At 34.2% G+C, this 17,833-nt stretch overlaps 2 protein-coding genes across 3 annotated transcripts; one reads left to right on the forward strand and one right to left on the reverse strand.

The window, feature by feature from the left end:
* Positions 1-696: 696 nt before the first annotated feature.
* On the forward strand, positions 697-8,702 carry LOC105345116 (putative ammonium transporter 3). Of its 2 annotated transcripts, none has more exons than XM_066088991.1 (9): positions 697-763; positions 2,323-2,492; positions 5,739-6,288; positions 6,509-6,580; positions 7,077-7,136; positions 7,227-7,303; positions 7,660-7,808; positions 7,961-8,128; positions 8,220-8,702. In XM_066088991.1, exons 2-9 carry the CDS (start codon positions 2,351-2,353, stop codon positions 8,589-8,591), a joined length of 1,590 nt encoding a protein of 529 aa, XP_065945063.1. In that variant the 5' UTR covers positions 697-763; positions 2,323-2,350; the 3' UTR covers positions 8,592-8,702. The 2 variants fall into 2 exon arrangements, with proteins under 2 accessions (XP_065945063.1, XP_019929609.3); XM_020074050.3 differs by having other exon boundaries at positions 2,346-2,492.
* Positions 8,703-10,531: 1,829 nt separating this feature from the next.
* Positions 10,532-17,749, reverse strand: LOC105345107 (organic cation transporter protein). The gene is made up of 10 exons (XM_034468201.2): positions 17,401-17,749; positions 14,655-15,138; positions 14,335-14,566; positions 13,899-14,088; positions 13,012-13,144; positions 12,801-12,901; positions 12,088-12,305; positions 11,674-11,788; positions 11,492-11,564; positions 10,532-11,060 (listed from the first exon to the last, which is right to left on the reverse strand). The coding sequence occupies exons 2-10, from the start codon at positions 14,955-14,957 to the stop codon at positions 10,857-10,859; spliced, it is 1,569 nt and encodes a 522-aa protein (XP_034324092.2). The 5' UTR covers positions 14,958-15,138; positions 17,401-17,749; the 3' UTR covers positions 10,532-10,856.
* Positions 17,750-17,833: the final 84 nt, after the last annotated feature.

Raw genomic sequence — 17,833 nt, forward strand, 5'->3', positions numbered from 1 at the left:
GGGATTTAACGTGTTAACTACTAGTATTAGTTGTATGAATTAACATAGGATTTTATGTGTTAACTGTTAGTTAAATGCAATAGGATTAAAAGCGAGAACTGTTAGTTGAATGCTGAAGATTAAACGTGTAAATTGTTGGTTGAATGCATATTACCCTAGGATTAAACGTATCAACTGTTAGTTGAAACATAACCCATTTAATCGGCCTGTATGTTTCAACTTACGATACATAAGTGTTGGATAATTGAAATTTGAAGACAAATGTTGTTGTATACGGAAACTGTTTTACATGTACTAAATATTATTATCATATAACGATTCAATTTTTATAAAATTCAGTATGACTTAATACTAAATTTAACCACGAACGGCACTTGTTGAAAGAGTAAACTAATATATGAATATTCTTTTAGGATATCATTTCGTGAGGAGATAAATAATTCAGGGTGGGGAGGGGGTTCATATAAAAAACATCTTATACGGAAGTTAACGAAGGATAAATGATCTTTTACAAAACTTGTCACTTCACCTCAGATGCTAGGCTTATTAATGGGGATCATCGGGTCGTGCATTAGGTATACCCATTATACTATTAGTATCCATTCGCTGCTGAGAACACGGGTCCTCAATACAGGGTTATTAAAGGTATCCCCTCGAGGCCGCTTCATTAAACATGAGAGCACCTTTATTGATTTCAGTTTGTGGTATATTCCTTTCATGTAATGGAAAAAGGGATGAGGTTCAACCATCTTCCTATCCAAAGGTTAGCTTATTTCTTTGTTTTATTTATCTATTTTTCATTTTACAATTAATGATTATTCATCTTTGTAACTGTTTATTCTTTATTTCATTCTTTCTGTAAAACTATCAGTTGAGATGCTATGGTATCTGATTGTATATCAAGAAATGTTAAGTGCTTTTGCACTAATATTTATGACAACTTTTCGGTTGTATTTTTGTATAACTTAATGTTTGACGCGACACGAAATTTGAATTGTTCCTACACTAACTTATCATGGACAATCGAAAAAAAAGTAAGGAAATTTAGATTCGTGCGTTTATATGTATAGCTCACTTTTAGGTTCTTAAGCCCTTTATTCTAACGTAAATATATGTATCTCTTATATTATACAGTCATTGACTTCAAAAGAGGGCAAAATATGAAAAGGTGAAAATGTTGCCCGACGCCGCACCTTCAGGTCCAACAATTCATATATTGCCCTCAACCCAAGTCAATGACTGTTTTGTTATAACCTTCATTTAAATTTTATGCTTTAAAAGCACTTGACGCTATCTTTCGTATAACTCTTTCTGCACTAAACTTTGGCTTTTTCCGCTCGGACGAAAATTAATTACATGTGAGGTAGCGGTCAAAAATGGTAGACCGGTCAACATGGAAATTGTCAGACAAAATGAAAGAACATTCGTTTTATTGGACTTTTTATTAGTAAGAATTTTATAGAAAAATGAAAATAAGGGTATAACAAAATAAAGTAGCAAATTTTGAATTGAATGAATATCGTTTTCTGGCAGAAAACATATTCTAATTCAAAGTAAGGTGAAGTTAAGAATAAAAAACGGGCTTTTTCATGTAACAGGGTACTGGTTATATTTTGAAGTAAATGTGTTTTTTTTTAAATGAGTTAAAGCACATTTTCAACAAAAAATATTTACTGATAAAACAATGTTTTAAAGCAATAACTGATTTTAATCACGGAATAGAAAACAGAATGATATATAAGGTATAATTCACAAGGGAAGAATGTAACGCCGAGTCATGTTCGTCAAAAGAGAAATACAAATGAATCAAAGCATTGGTTATTGAGGTATTTCATAGTTATTATGTACCCAATTTTTTCATTAATTATTTATTTACATATATCTAATTTTGCTTTGACCTCAAACACGAACGTTTAAGTGCATTTAGTGCGTCAGCATTTTTTATTCCATTACACAGCAGTTATTTATATATACGGGATGTATTTATATATGATTTTCGCAGATGGCTTAGAACTTACATGAGAGATTCTTAAAAACTTGGATTTTAATCTTAGATACTTTACTAGCAAATTCATGAATGTGTATAACTATATTTTATTGTTGGTTGGGGTTGTCTTTAGTATATCCACAAATTTTAATTCCCCACGAAATATACCGTACAAACACATAAAATCTCGTCCAACCAACTCAGCATGTCATAGTGCGGAAAGGATGACCGTAAGTTTCTTGTCTATAGCTCCGACTAGCGATGACCAAACATCAAAGCAATATCTTAAATTCAAGATAAAATCTTTGACTAAAATTGTCAAACTTTTTTCACAGAAGAAATTTTTAAACTGTAACAGGGAGTATGGTGACCAGCGCTAATAACAGCAATAGTGTCCCACAGACAGTGTACAGTATGATTGGATCTAACAGCGTGGGTCCAATCACGTGGGATGATGCCACCTGGATCCTGACCAGTTCCTTCATTATCTTCACCATGCAGTCAGGTTGGTTATGCACGTACTGCACGGTCGTTAATGGCGGAGTAATAAAACCCCTTTTTATAGTCAAGAATTTATATCAAGGTATTTTCAAATGATAAACGTAACATTTTGCTATAAAGCACGATTTAACGGTTGACTATTTAAAAAATAAAAGGAAAAATATTTTGTCAAAATTATTCTAAAATATTCTTAGCTCATTTCAGGATTTTCCTACGTTGTCTGTTGGTGACATGTGGTGTCCTTAATTGTTGTTTACCCGTGTCCACCTCTAAGTTTTACAAAAACCCCACTTATTACAAAATATTACTGTTGATTTCCAAGTTGGCGACGATTTTTTAAGTAAATTTCAAAATCAACTCCTCTGTATCGTTATCCCCAAAGGGTACACGAAAATACAGAGTGGTCGGGACCTTTGTACTTCGTTCGATTGAGAGAATCCGCAGAGTTAAATGCTGTTAACAGGAAAATATTCGCCCCTGTTTTATTTTCGCCCCTCGAACCAGCGGACGGATTTAAGACTAGGCGAATTCCAAAGTTTCAAATTATACGATGTACCTGTACCTCTTTAAACACAACTGTGTCTAGGCGAATTCAAGACGGGGCAAAACTGTTTGCAAGTTCAGAAGGGGCAAGAATTACATGGGGCGAAAATATCCCTGTATGGAGTAGTTCTTTGAAAAAAAGAAAATTCCAACTTAAAAAGAATGTGTAATATCTTTTTTTTAGTATGTACTTTAACATTGATTTATAAGTAAAAATCATTTACATGTATTAGTTTTCTTATAGATCATTATGTCACAAAACTTATTTGCTTGATTCCATTCTCTGCTCTAAACATACCCGGTAACCTGGAGCTGATGCATATGGTGCTTTACTATCCACAGTTATCTGCAATAACAATTATATGATTGTGCATTTGTTTGGAAAATTAAAGGTTGAATGATCGAAAAGCTAGAAAATAACAATTGTATAAGCTACGTGCATGTACAATGATTATTAATTCCAGAAGATAATATTTGACAATTCTCAAATTTTAGACAAGCTTTAAATGATTGATGACGGAATTGTAGGATTCATGTTTCAGAGATTGAAAAAAAAGTTGAAGGATCGATACTTAATTAAAACTTTTCATATTGAAATTAAAAGATGAAAACTTCACATACTAGATATATGATTGATATTAACCGAAATATCGTATTGATTTTTAATGAAAAAATCAAAGCTTTTAGGCCATACCTCACTGACTATTTTAATAGAACTATCACAAACATGACTTTGTATTGATTGCAGAAAAAATGAAGGCGAAATTTAGGATTTTAAAGATATACCATTTTAATAACGATTAACAACAAGATACATGACGTGTGCGTATAGAAATGATAAAATATAAAATTCGAAAAAATTAAATAAAGAAATTGATATACATGTAGGTGTAAAATGTATTACATAATAATTATATAAATGCAAATATTTCACTTGCAGAAAAAAGACTGTTGCATGTATATGGGTAGCTTTTAATGCCATAGTAAATATGTAATATAATACTTTGTAGCTATACTCTGTCCCGAGTTTTTGCTTCCACCACTTTTCGCTTGATATTTCGATAATAATAAATACCTTTGTGCTCAAACTACGTTCATCCACTAATATGAAAAATGTCCAGATTATCTGTTTTGAAACGCCCCCTCTACCGCTTCAGGTTTCAATACACATCCCAAAATAGAAAGTCTACGGGGGTTTTGCATTGCAGCAGCCATTAATAAGCCCGGGTGATAACGTTGATAAATTACGCGAGGTGTCCCGAGTTCTTCCGAATGGAGAAAAGATGTCAACATTTCCCATTATAAATCTCCGTAAGAAATTTGTACGAAATTTGTTTTAGTTCCTGTAAACGTTTATGAGTGAAAAGGGATAATTTGTTAATGAAGATATCTTGGATATTTTCCATTTCACCGATTTCAGCGGTACTTCTTTCACAGGTATGTGTATTTTTATTAAAAATCATCAAAAAGTGATGGAAGCAATAACTTGGGACAGACTATAGTAATTATTATTTCTTGGCCGGAAAATTAGGGAATGTTGTAAGTCGCGCCTGGCATTTCAAATTGATCTTTGATAACCTATTACACGGATTCCCAATAGACAGAGTCTTTGCTGAATTATATGGATGGATTTATTTAATGAACCGAGTAATGCCTACGTAATACATTAAGTGCTAATAACAATCTTCGTTAATTTCCCGCAGATTCAGCACAGGGTTTGATGATGAGCTAGGCGGGGGATTTGTAGCATCTTTAGAAAGACAAGTACAGCAATCCTTAGAAATAAAGACTATATAACAAAAAAATATATACTGCGCACATCTTCTCATCAAAGATCCTTCACAGACTATAGAAGCCATTAATGTACATGTAGTGTAATCACTAGCTTTTAAAATATCTTGAAAAGAGCGTTCGTTTAGTCGCTAAAGTATGGTATACATGTACATACAGCACCGAAGACAATTTTGTGAAAGCCGTAATATCGACATTTAAATATTCACAACAAGTACCTATGCTCGCTGAAAATCTCACTTCATAAAGTTCGAGGGGAATATTATTCTTGCCTAGTCAGCAAGTTTTTATTGCTTCAATTTTTGGAACTGTGTTAAAGCTAAAATTTGCGATACATAAACATGTTGTTATTGAGTATTAGAACCATTTTAATAAGAGCTTGGACTTTGGGTAGTTGTGTTTAACGCAATGTAACGCAGGCCTGTCTATTTCATTGTCATCCACATGCATAGCCATGGCTCTCTGAAATCAACAAGATTTTTCTGGCTTTTGAGCTAAGACTACGCAATCGGTGCATATTTCGCTTGAAACCGCGTCATTTAAACTTGTTTTGACGCAAGAAATAGATACCTACGTCCTACTGAAAGTCCAAGGTCTTGTTAAAATGGTTCTATCTTCTCGCCTTTTGATAGTGTACCTCCTTGCACGAAAATGTCATCATTACTTGCCGAAATTTGACTTTCTGTTTATGATAAATATATTTCATTAAGTTGGATTCTTCTCATAGACTTTACACTCAGGAACAAAAGTAGACAGCCAAACCAAAAAAAAAATTTAAAACCATTTAAATAAAGAAACAATCCAGGGAAAGGAATCATTCCAGTCTGTAGGGCCCCTTAAGACAATGTCTCCGTCAAACTAACATCCATGAATATGTCACTTTGAAATAAAGAAGAGTATAACCTTATTTTGATAGGGTTCGGCCTCCTAGAAGCTGGCTATATTTCCAGCAAGAACGAAGTGAACATCATGGTCAAGAACGTGGTGGACGTGGTGTTCGGCGGACTGTCGTACTGGATGTTTGGGTTTGGTCTGAGTTTTGGAGACGGCGAATACTCCAACCCGTTCTGTGGAATCGGCTACTTCTTTGTAGACGCCCCAGAAGAAATGATGGGTATTCTCTTCTCCACCTTTGTCTTTCAAATGTCCTTTGCCACCACAGCAACCACCATCGTGTCTGGAGCAATGGCGGAAAGAACAAAGTTGTCCGCTTATATCATCTTCTCGTTCTTCAACACCTTGATCTACTGTATTCCGTCTCATTGGGAATGGGCCTCCAATGGGTTTCTACGGACCCTGGGTATGGTAGACGTGGCGGGGGCAGGAGCCGTACATCTTGTGGGTGGGGTCTCAGCCCTGGTGGCGACACTTATCTTGAAACCGAGGCTGGGAAGATACGACAATGGAATTAAGCCCCCGCCTCTAGGAAATCCAGTCAGTGCTTTGATTGGGATGTTCATGCTTTGGTAAATTATGATTTCTTTTCTAATACGGTTACGAAATGTTTTAACATCTATTTGTTAAAAGGCCTTCGATTTTTATATTAATATGTAATTTAATATATTGTATCATATCAACAGTATATGATTTTCTCATAGGACAGCATTCGTTTTAAGTGTATAGAGGATTCCTATCTTTTGATTGTTTATGGTGTAAATTTCGTACTGCATAGAATTTTGTGTACAGGTGGGGATGGCTGGCTTTTAACTGTGGAAGCACTTTCGGAATATCAGGTGGAAAATGGAAATTGGCCGCAAAGTGAGTCTAAAACCTTGGTCTACGGAATATATTTTTATAATCTAAATCAAAGGCAATCGGTATCTTGCGTCATAACAATCGACTTTTGAGGTCCACTGGTAATGGGTTAAACGAAGAGCGCTTTGTTGTTAAGGAAGCAGACGACATTTATTACCCCCGACATGCACATCACTGTCTTGTAATCTTGTAGACGTACCTCATTACTGAGGAAGCATTTAGGAAATCACTTCAAAGTCAATGTTTTGGTTCCTCTTATGTCTGTAAAAATTAAAAAATCAAGGACACTCCGTGTTTCATGGGCGTACCCTTCTTTAACTAGTAACACCCTTGTGTGCATTTGCGTATAAAGCATTGGTCGTGATAATTTTGTTGGTAGCTTTATCCCCCGTGCTTCCATTAAAAACAGTTAATCTATAAGTTAAACAAATACTCTTATACGACTCTTACATGAATGTGTGGATGAGTCGTCATAACTTAAAAACACTGAATTTGGTAGGTCTGCAGTGGTCACGCTAAACGGGTCCATCGGAGGAGGAGCAATGGGGATACTGATTTCGTAAGCTGAATTCACTCACCATTTCAAAATGACAAATTCTTTGACTTGACTACCTTTCTCATTTATATTTTGCTGTGTCTTGGCTTTCAGATGCATTCGCTTCAAAGGAAAATACGACATCAGTTATATCGTGAACTCTGTGCTTGGATCTCTGGTCTCCATCACTGGTAATTGCTTTCTATTTTGAGAACTTGGTTGGAAATAGCCATAACCAATAAATTTATTGGCTGTTTTTCGCCTAGTTTGATTTTAAAAAAACCCACATATTTGCATCTTACCCTAGTTCCAGTCATTAGAATTTTAATAAGCAACAGTTGTTTATTATTTCTTCACTGACAATAGTTGAGGGAAAATTATAAATACCTTGGCTTTCAACTTTGATCAAGGTGTAGATAATAGTAATAAGGTTTTAATTGTAAATAGACAATTATAGTAATATTGGGGTCCCCTGCAGAGGTTCAAAATTCATAGAAATTCACTATCCTCTTCTTGTTACATATTGTACTTCAATTTTCATGGGTAGGTGCGTGCGCAGTGATTCATCCTTGGGAAGCCCTTATAGTTGGAGCTATTGGTGGGGCGCTTGCAATATTATCCTGCCACATTTTAGACAGACTGAGAATAGATGACCCAGTGGGAGCAAGTTCTGTGCATGGGGCATGTGGTGTATGGGTATGTGATGATCGATTATAATTATCATTAATTCAGTTGCCTTGCGGCTTTATTCATAAAGATTGTAAAACGTGCAATTCTTTGCTTTTGATTATTCTTCTGAAATAAAACATGACGTTTTGGGGTTATCACTTTTGACCATTTTTCTTAAGGGTTTGCTCGCAGTTGGGCTTTTTGCTAGCAATGACTCATTAGAGAACACCACAATGGGAAGAAGCGGTGTCTTCCATGGCGGCGGGTTCTACCTGTTGGGGATTCAGCTGTTGGCCGTGGTGGTTATTACAGTCTGGAGTTCTGTTTTATCCCTCGTTATCCTTCTGGTATGTAAGTCCATGTCCACGCCAATAATACCTCTAATACAGTTTCAGTGATCTTGTACTTATCTTTCAAACCGTCTCTCTTTTTTTCAAGATCCTGAAATTTACAGTAGGCTTAAGAATGAGCGTTGAGAATGAACTCATGGGTGCGGATTATTCAGAACACATGATTGGACATGACACTGTGGTTACGCAAATGCTCAAAGATTACGTCAATGAATCTCGAGAAACTCGTCGGGAAACGCCGTTATCTGTCATATCTGGAAAAGCTGGTGAGGATAACACTAAAAATAACGAGAAGAACAATATTAAGGAACAAAACAGTCGCGTCACCATTCGTCGGGGATCGTGTATTTCCCGACTCTCTTATCAAATATCCAGAAATCTACTCCTCAAGCATGAGAAAGTGACCCCTATAAACAACAATGAGGGTGGGATTCCTGGACAAACGGATGAGATAAATTAAGAGATGTCAGGTCTAAAAGAACCACTTCACGTCTTTTCACAACCATGTCTATGATACAGTGCACAATTAAGGTGGAATAACACATCATCAAAAAATGGCTGACCGCTGATCGATACGGCATTTCGTTTTATTAAAAGGATTTTATGGACTGAAAGATGTAACTTACTCCATAGCCGAGTGGATAAAGTGTCGGACTTATGGTCCGTACATCTTGAGTTCGAATTCCGCTGGGGCTTTTGTTGTTACTTACTGGAGTAATTATTTAGATATTCATTTTTTATCCCCATACTACAAATTTTTCGCTTATTTGACATTTGTACATTTTATTTATCATTATATATTTCATTACCAATACATTTCCTGTTAATTTGAGGGACTTTTTTCAGGTGTGTTATTCCACCTTAACAAAAGATATCAATTCATTCAATTTTTTAATCTACCCATATCAACAATTATGGTTTTAGATCACATGATCTGAAGACTCAGGTACTGTAAACCAATTTTTATTCGCGTGCGAGAAATATTCGCAAGAACCTCTTCGTCGAAAATATTTCTCGCTGCAAACTAGTTTTTGCTGCAAAAGTGTTATATCAAAACGAGTATGAATAAAATTAAAGCATGGCCGCAAAAAAGTCTAGTTTATTACCGCTTAATCGCGAAATAAAGTCGTCGCGACTAAAATTTGGTTTCCAGTAATCCTTTCTGTTGGTCAGAGATAAGCACACGTCTGTCGGTGTCGTTGTCTTTTTAAAAAAATATATTTACATATCTACAGAGGTAATTCCAACAAAGTTTGGCATAAAGCATCCTTAGGTAAAGGGCTTTAAAATTTGCTCTGTTAAATGGTTTTGCCCCTTTTCGTTCGGAGATGATTAATAAAATTCAGAATAACTGGGTTCTAAGACAGATACTTGAGGGGGACCAGAGGTGTAACTTTGTAAAATAAATTGCAATCGTAGAAGTTGTGGTGAAGCTATCTAGCTATTTGGATTAAAGTTGAAAATTGTTGCTCTGGTGAGCAGTGTGGCCTATGGGCTTTCTGTATTCGTTTTATGTTTCATACAGTGCATATTCACACGTTGTTTGTAACTGCATCCTTTTGCCAAATTTCTATTTTATGTAGTACCAGTAGCTAAGAGGCTCTTTGGAAACTTTCGGTTTCAACTTCCACAAGTTTTTTTTCTGGAACTGCACTATTTCATGTAAATAAAATTTAACTCAATAAATTTCCTTCACTTTTCAGCATAAATGATGTTAACATTATACTTCTATCTTGCTGTGAAGAACAAAGTTTTTTTTTTTTTACAGGATTCTCATGTAATTGATATAGTTGCTCTTCCTTCACTTTCCATTCAGATCATACTTGTACATATGATGTTGCAGGCTAAAGAGTTTATATTCTATATGTTATGTTTAATAAATTGTTTACATCTTTCTTCGTGTCTGGCTTTCATTCTACTGTATGGTGCATGAATGAATTAAACAATAAAATGCTTTCTGTCTGACGATTAACAATAAAATACTTTCTTTGGTGATTCATACGGGGTATGAAGGTGGCGACATTGCAGAATTAACTAAATTACTGTTAATGTGCATCGGTACGAAAGCTAACAGAAACAGCCAAAAGTCCGCGATTTTTCTTTGGTCGCAAGTTTCGACCAATCGATAAACGGGGTTTGTAGACTTCAGTCCTGTCAGTTTCAGCTGCTGTAGATTACGCCGATCGATATTTAAGTCTGGCTGTTTCTATAGAGCTATAAATTAACTATACGTTTCGTACGAAATGGGGGAATCATATTCGGTTGAGTAAATATAATAAAATGAAATTACTGATGCTACAATATACCGGGACATCTACTTCATATAAATATTTAGTAACATCTCACTTCTTGTTCAGATAAGGAAAATAAAAACCATTGTTTTATGACAAAAATCATTCAAATGTTTTAAGAGTGTTTATTAGAACTACATTTTGTCAAAATTATTTCATCATCAACTAAAACCGTTTTTACTGATCTTGTTTTACTAATATAAATAATGCCATCTAAAACAATTCAGTATAAATTATGAATATATAAAAATATCCAAAAAAATATGAGTGTCTGTAACTCAGTTTAATGAAATTGTCGTTGTCATGTATTCCCTCTTTCCATTATGCAAACATAAATGCTAGAAAGTACTCTTACAGTATTTTTTTTTTGGCCTTTTAGGAAAATTAAAAATGAGATCATGATTGAATGTCTTTCTGACGACCTCCAGTTGAGGTCAAGATTCAGGGTGATGCAGTGGGATTTCTTCTTCCATTGACCTCCCATTGACCTTGACCTCGTCATCTATTCCAGGGATTGTAATTATGTGGTCTGTCAGGGGTTTGTTATTGGTTTCTGGGAGACAGAGCATCAGAAATCCACACAGCAGAGCTAGACCCCCGAACACAGCGAATGGAAGTTCATCAATGGATCCTTTACTCTAAAAAATTTTTTACATACACCAATAAAAAAAATCAGAAGAATTTGCAATAACTTCGAGCAACCATATTTTATTGTACATAAAACATACGACAAACTGAAGCATTCCATTGCCATGATTTCATTGTTACTTTCATTACGCATGTACTTTTGAATACTAGCACAGTTATGGAAGATGCTTCAAAATCTCATATTATTTTCCATAACTGTATTGATTTTTAGAAAGAAAAAAAAAATTCTGGTTATAAAAATCCTACCCATAATACACATACTTATGATCAATGCTCATGATACTTTGTTTCAATAAAAAGTACATTGATTCTTGCTGTATATTAGTAATCAGCATTGCCCTTAAACCCAGTCAACATCTGTATCTTTAATATTTTTCTGTAAAACTAAGACAATTTTTATTTCTACCTCTCACATACTTACGAGAAGTACAATTTGTGGGGCTATAATCCCTCCTATTCTGGCTGACATGGCACAAGCTCCAATGCCAATATTTCTAAAACATCAAAAATCAAAAACTTCATAAAAGAAGAAACCCCAAAATGTTCATGTATTTCAATAATATCTAATGCATGTATTTTTCTTGAGTTATCTAAATGACTAACCTTACAACTGTGGGGAATGTCTCGGCAGAGAAAACTTGCGTGGCTGCCCACCCGCCAGATATAGCCGACTTTCCAATCATAGCAATAACAATGATCAAGGTCGTCTGAGACTCATCTACAAAAGTAAATGTTGACATTCTTCATCTGATACATTGTGCATCAATGTGTATATAAATAACTTTGTAGAGTACTTATTTTTTGGCATGAAAAGTGTCGATTGTAAATGTACCTGTACATGCATTTTAAAGTCTCTTTATAATGCACGTTAATTTAGATGCAGAATTCATGCGTCAAAGGCAATAAAAAATGTATGACAACAGTGATGAATACTTTTATACATACCATGAGTTTTGGGAACATTGTATGTAGGTAAGTACTTGTAAGTGAAAGCATGTATACATGAGTATAACTTACCTATCAGATTTATGACTAGAACTGCTAAACATGAGATTCCTGCTAATAACATCAGAGACAGTGTGATTTTCCTCCTCCCGAATATATTGTTCAATGCCACCACATACACTAGAGCTGGTATTTCTACCAGACCCGAGATAAAGACATTCAGATGGAGATTCCCGGCCAGGTTCCTGGTGTTAAAGTTTAACCCATAGTAAACCGAACTGGAAACAAACCTGAAAATGAAGAACAAATTTCGGTGATCAAATCTAGGAATATAAATTTTATAAACCGTTATTTTACATGCCCAAAAATATGCTTGAATGCAAAATTTTTCTTCAGGTAAACTTTTTGCCAATGTGAAATATGCTCACCATGTGTGCATTGTGCTTCTATCAAGTTATCCATGACATAACATTGAATGAAATTGAGCCTTATTCGACCCCAACTTTACTGTTTGGCAAAATGAATCTCCAAGCATTGTTAGAATAATTCACACCATTTTAAAAACTGATATTTTGTTGAAATTTATCAAGAATGTGAAGTGTCTTAATTATTAGCATATGGATTTAATAAGGCTCTGCTTTACAAAATCTGATTTAATAAGGCTCTGCTTTACATAATCTGACATATATGGTATCCAAAATACTGGTAGAGATTACCAGTAACACAGTGATAACTTGCAGAGCACAAACCGGTATTCAAAATAAAAAGTAAAACTATCAACCTACCAGCCATACATGACAATGAGAGAATTTTTTGTCATCTGACATGTGCGAAATAAATGCCAATAACTGAAGTTCTTGAATCTTTTTTCAGGCTTATTTGAGATCTGCAAATGGTAGAGAAATTTTTGAACACCAAAATGAATATGGTACATGAAACAGACTGGAAAAAATTGATATTGTTGTAATATTATTAATTCAATGTCTTTGTACACACCTCAGACACCTTTCTTAGTGTAGAAAGGTCAGGCAAATCCACTTTGTTATATCTGGCTACTGTTATCAAAATAGCCTCTGCTTCATCATACCTTCCTTTGCTCAACAACCACCGTGGACTCTCAGGAACAAACCTGTGTGAAGGTTAAAAAAGAAATTACTGATTACCCTTATATAATTTTAAAGTGATGTGAATTGAAAGACCTAAGGTGGTATAAAATGTGGTTGATAATGAAACTGGGTTGAAGGACCTGGCAATTTCATTTGGAATATTGAGCATACTAAATTAAATATATGGATATTAATCAAGATATTGAAGGTAGAATAATAAGTAGAAAGCATTTTAAAGGGGCATGGTCACAATTTTTGTCAAATTCTATTTTTTTGATTTTATTAATTATAATGCTTTAGAAATGTATTTCAAATGATCAAATGGAATTTGAGATTCAGTGGTAAAGTTTTTAAGCAAGATACAGGGCTCACAATTCTTTGTCATGTATAACATAGCTCTTGCCCCGTTTTTGTTTACATAGGTTCAATATACCAGAAAAAATCTTTTTCAAGCTGATTTGACTATTATTTTATTCATTTTAAGCATAAAGAAACAGTTTCTGACATTTAACATATTCATTTTAGGTCTAAAACTGGAATTTTCACTTCAACATTCAAAATGTAAACATAGGCCTTGTTTACAAAGCAAAGAATTGTCATCTATGTAACTCGCTCATAATTCAATAAATGACACTCAAATTTTGATTGCATATCAAAAATACATTACTTAGGCATTGTAAACATTTAAATCGAAAAAATAATTTTAGACCAAAATCATGACCATGCCCCTTTAATTTCTAAAATATAGGGGGACAATGCCATTTTTTATTGACTTACCACCATGAGAACAGCATAAAGACCCCCGACACAGACGTTCCTATGACTAGGTACCTCCAGTTTGTGATAAAGTACCCCCACACAGCGAGGGTCATCAGTCCCACTGCCCAGAACCCCACACACCCACAGAACGTTCGCCAGCTGGGGGTAACGAATTCCAGTGGGAGAACAAAGTTCACCACCATCACACCTACAAATCATAAAATTTCTAAATGAAATTTTGACAAATTTAGTTTCAGGCACTAAAATCATATTGGCTTTGATTGCATATTATACATGTACAAATCTTATTCACATGAACTTTTACTCATTTTGTTGCAATACGAAAGTGATTTCCAAAAGAGAGGAAAATTTAATTATCACAAACATAACCAGATTAAGTGGATCTTACATAATATGATTATTTCTGTATGTATAACAGAACAACTGCACTTACTCCCTACCAGGGCCCCGATGAAAAATCTAAAAACGGCAAATAATTGCCAAGAATTGACAAAGGCACTGCCCAGAGAGACGGCCAGTAGCAGGGAATAGGCCAGATAAAGCAGCCTCCTGCGACCGAAGATGTCTGCCAGCTGTCCCATGACCAGCGCCCCCACTAAGAGACCACACATCTGAATGGTGGTGATGGTGCCGGGGATCCACTTCCTGTCGCAGACCAGCGACCACTGATAAAATAACATACACAGAATTCCATATGACATTTATAAACATATAATGAAATGATTGAAGTCTATAATTTTCTGACTCGCCTACCTCACTAACAATGGTTTGGATTTCTTTAGTAAATGATGCTTCTGGACAAAGCAATCCACTTTCTGAACATTTTTTGACATTTATGGATAATGGAAATGAAATATTTGAAGTGAATGATGAGTTATATACAAGGGAAGCATTGCTGGTATCTGGACACTTCCACTCTGGAACAACATTCAGAAATATTGGCAGAAGCATGGCCCAGGCAACAGGGGTTTCAAACATGCTGACCAGTATAAAGACACGCCTCTGATACGGTCCAAAGGATCCCAGTTGTTGCAAAACATTTTCAAATTCCAACATCTTGGATTTTTTTTAATGTATTTAGAAATCCACAAAAAATGAAATTCCAATAAATGATAGCCTTTCAGAAAGACCATGCATAATCTCTTCTTGTTGCTAGTAAATCCATTTTAGAACTTCACACAGCAGACTGGGTTTATCTCAAGGCATCCTAGTGATATTAAAATCCGATCACATTCACCTAAAAGGTAAATAGCTATCTGTAAAACATATCCCTCTACAAATAATTTCTGACAAACATATGTCAAATATTTCAAATGATACATTTAGCCAGAATTATATTAACAAGTATGACAAACAATTCTAGAATATGAAAATTAGCATTAACTATATAACTAGCTTGTTTAAAATATCACTCTAAAGTCTATAAATAGATTATTACAAGGCATTTTTTAAAAATTGCATCCTATATTAGACCAAGTTCACTGTATATATCAGCCCGAGAGCCGTTAAGCTCAAGGACTGATATACAGGGACCAAGTTCCAATACAGGATGTGATATAAAAAATGCCATGTCATAATTTTTATATCGTATAACTATGAAAAATATAAAAAAACCAATTCAAAACATCTTGTGATGAATGATAATTGACAACAAACAATGATGCATTTAGTTTTTCAAATATAGGTATAGGAGTAGAGAAAAATATTTTTTTATATGACTATATTGGTCCCACCCTAGGGCCTGAATGGTCAACCCCTGTCTCAAGGGTCAAGAATTTTACAATTTAAGTATCGGGCTTCATGGAAGGACATCTTAACCATGCATTCATATCAGTTTTCTTCAAATGTATATAAGAGTATAGAGAAGAAGATTTTCTAAAATTTAATACATTTTTTTCTATATGGCCATACTGGCCCTACCCTAGGGTCTGAACCCCTACACAGGGGCCATGAATTTCACAATTTTGGTTGAGAGATTCATGGACATCATAACCATGCATTTAGTATTTTCCCCAATATATAAGGGAGAATAAAAGATTTTTGAAAATTTGATCTTTTTTGCATATATGGCCCTGCCTTTGAGGCCCTGGAGGTGGTAAAGCCATGAATTTCAAATTTTAGATTCCTCTTACCACAGAAATACTTTACACCAAAAATGGTAACATTATATTTGGCCTTGTTGTTTTCAAGAAGTTAAAAATGTAAAATTGTTAACACACGAAGGACAAAGATGTAATTTGCAACAGGCCGGCCTAAAAATCAGATTGATAAATAATTTATTTTATTGGTTTATTGAACCAATATGCAAATCAAAAACATGGCATGAGTCTTGTTCACATAACAGAGAATCTTTAGCTTGATCTGTATCTTGCTCATAACTAGAAATACGACAAACACTCAAAGAACTATATATATGATAATAGCCACGTTTGGCCTCCATAATTCGCCATCATTTAAAGTGTTTCAGGTACATTAATCTGGTATGTTATATTTAAGAAGAGTTGATATAACATATATTTTCTACCTATTCATTTAAATTGTTTACACTTACTGGCAGTTTATTAGGTCAGAAGTTACACAATTTTTATAATTTTGTCAAAATCATTTAAAAACTAGCATTTCTCTTATCTTTTCTCGAATGGGAAATATAAAGCGACACTTTGAACAAGGAAATTATTTTTGTCCTTTATTAGTCTTGGGTAGATGCACTTCTAATTAAAATATTTTGTTTTTTTTAAACCTGCTCTCAATGTTTTCGGAAGAAAAAAAACTATTTTAAAATAAGCCGTTTTATGCTAAAAAAAGGACAAATGGTGGGAAAAGGTTATTATAATAACTTTGTGATGTCACATTTCTAAATTGTAGGTATATATAAGTCCTCTTGTTTGATCATTATACAGAAATGCATTTAACATCTAATACATTGTAAACAATAACAAAATATAAAATTTAACCAAAATTATGACCGTGCCCCTTTACATATCAAACTTTTATTAAAAAACTAGGAGGCTTGATTATAATGTGTTTTGGAAGTAAACTAAATAATTAAGTTTATTTGATTTCTCAACTGCAATATATATTTCATCATCGGATTACCCACGGGTGATTGCGTCTTTTACTTATCTCAAGTTGAGTTAATTTGTTTGATTGGTGTCAGTCAAAATTTTAATAAAAAATCATATTTATATTATATAAATTATTTATAAAATACAATTTTGATGTAATATTCCATCTTAATTTTTTTTCTTCTATTTATACCAATCTAAGGTGAGCTAATAATATATTTCCTACTTTGATGATAACATAATAATAGTCTATTTCAAGCGTTGAATTTATTGTTTTTTTATTTATATAATTCACAATTCAAATTTACATTTTTTTTTAGCTTTTAGTTTGCGATTCGAAATATTATACAAATAAACTTTAGGAAATCACTTCGGGCTCGATGTTCACAAATTATTATCGACACATGTTTTTTAAATGATACAGATTATTATACCATTTATCCATTTCCTTTGGATCATCTGCTCAACTCGACACCCGTCTGTATAATGAATTTAGAAAGAATTCCTCTCTATATATACACAGAGTGGTGCAATATCACCGAGTGGTGCAATATCCGGGGATCATTGCATAATATCTTTCCTTTTGAATTGTCCACCCTTGAATAACTCTCCTATTCTTTCTTATGAAAACACCCGAGAGATTTGCATGAGTAGTCATGCAAATCAGATTTGTAATATTATACCAGAAGAGCGTTATCATTGTGAAGATGAACGAAACTTATTTTTTTTTTGTCATAAGCAACGTTGGCTCAGACCTTCAGAAAGATACACAAAAGTGTACGCAATTTCCGTTGTGAAATACGAGGTTTGCCGAATGGATTGCAGCTAAAATCCGATCCCGATTCAATATATCAGAGCGTCCTTGGT

The sequence above is a fragment of the Magallana gigas genome, chromosome 6 (genome assembly GCF_963853765.1).
Source record: "Magallana gigas chromosome 6, xbMagGiga1.1, whole genome shotgun sequence".
In the NCBI taxonomy this organism is placed as follows: Eukaryota; Metazoa; Mollusca; class Bivalvia; order Ostreida; family Ostreidae; genus Magallana; species Magallana gigas.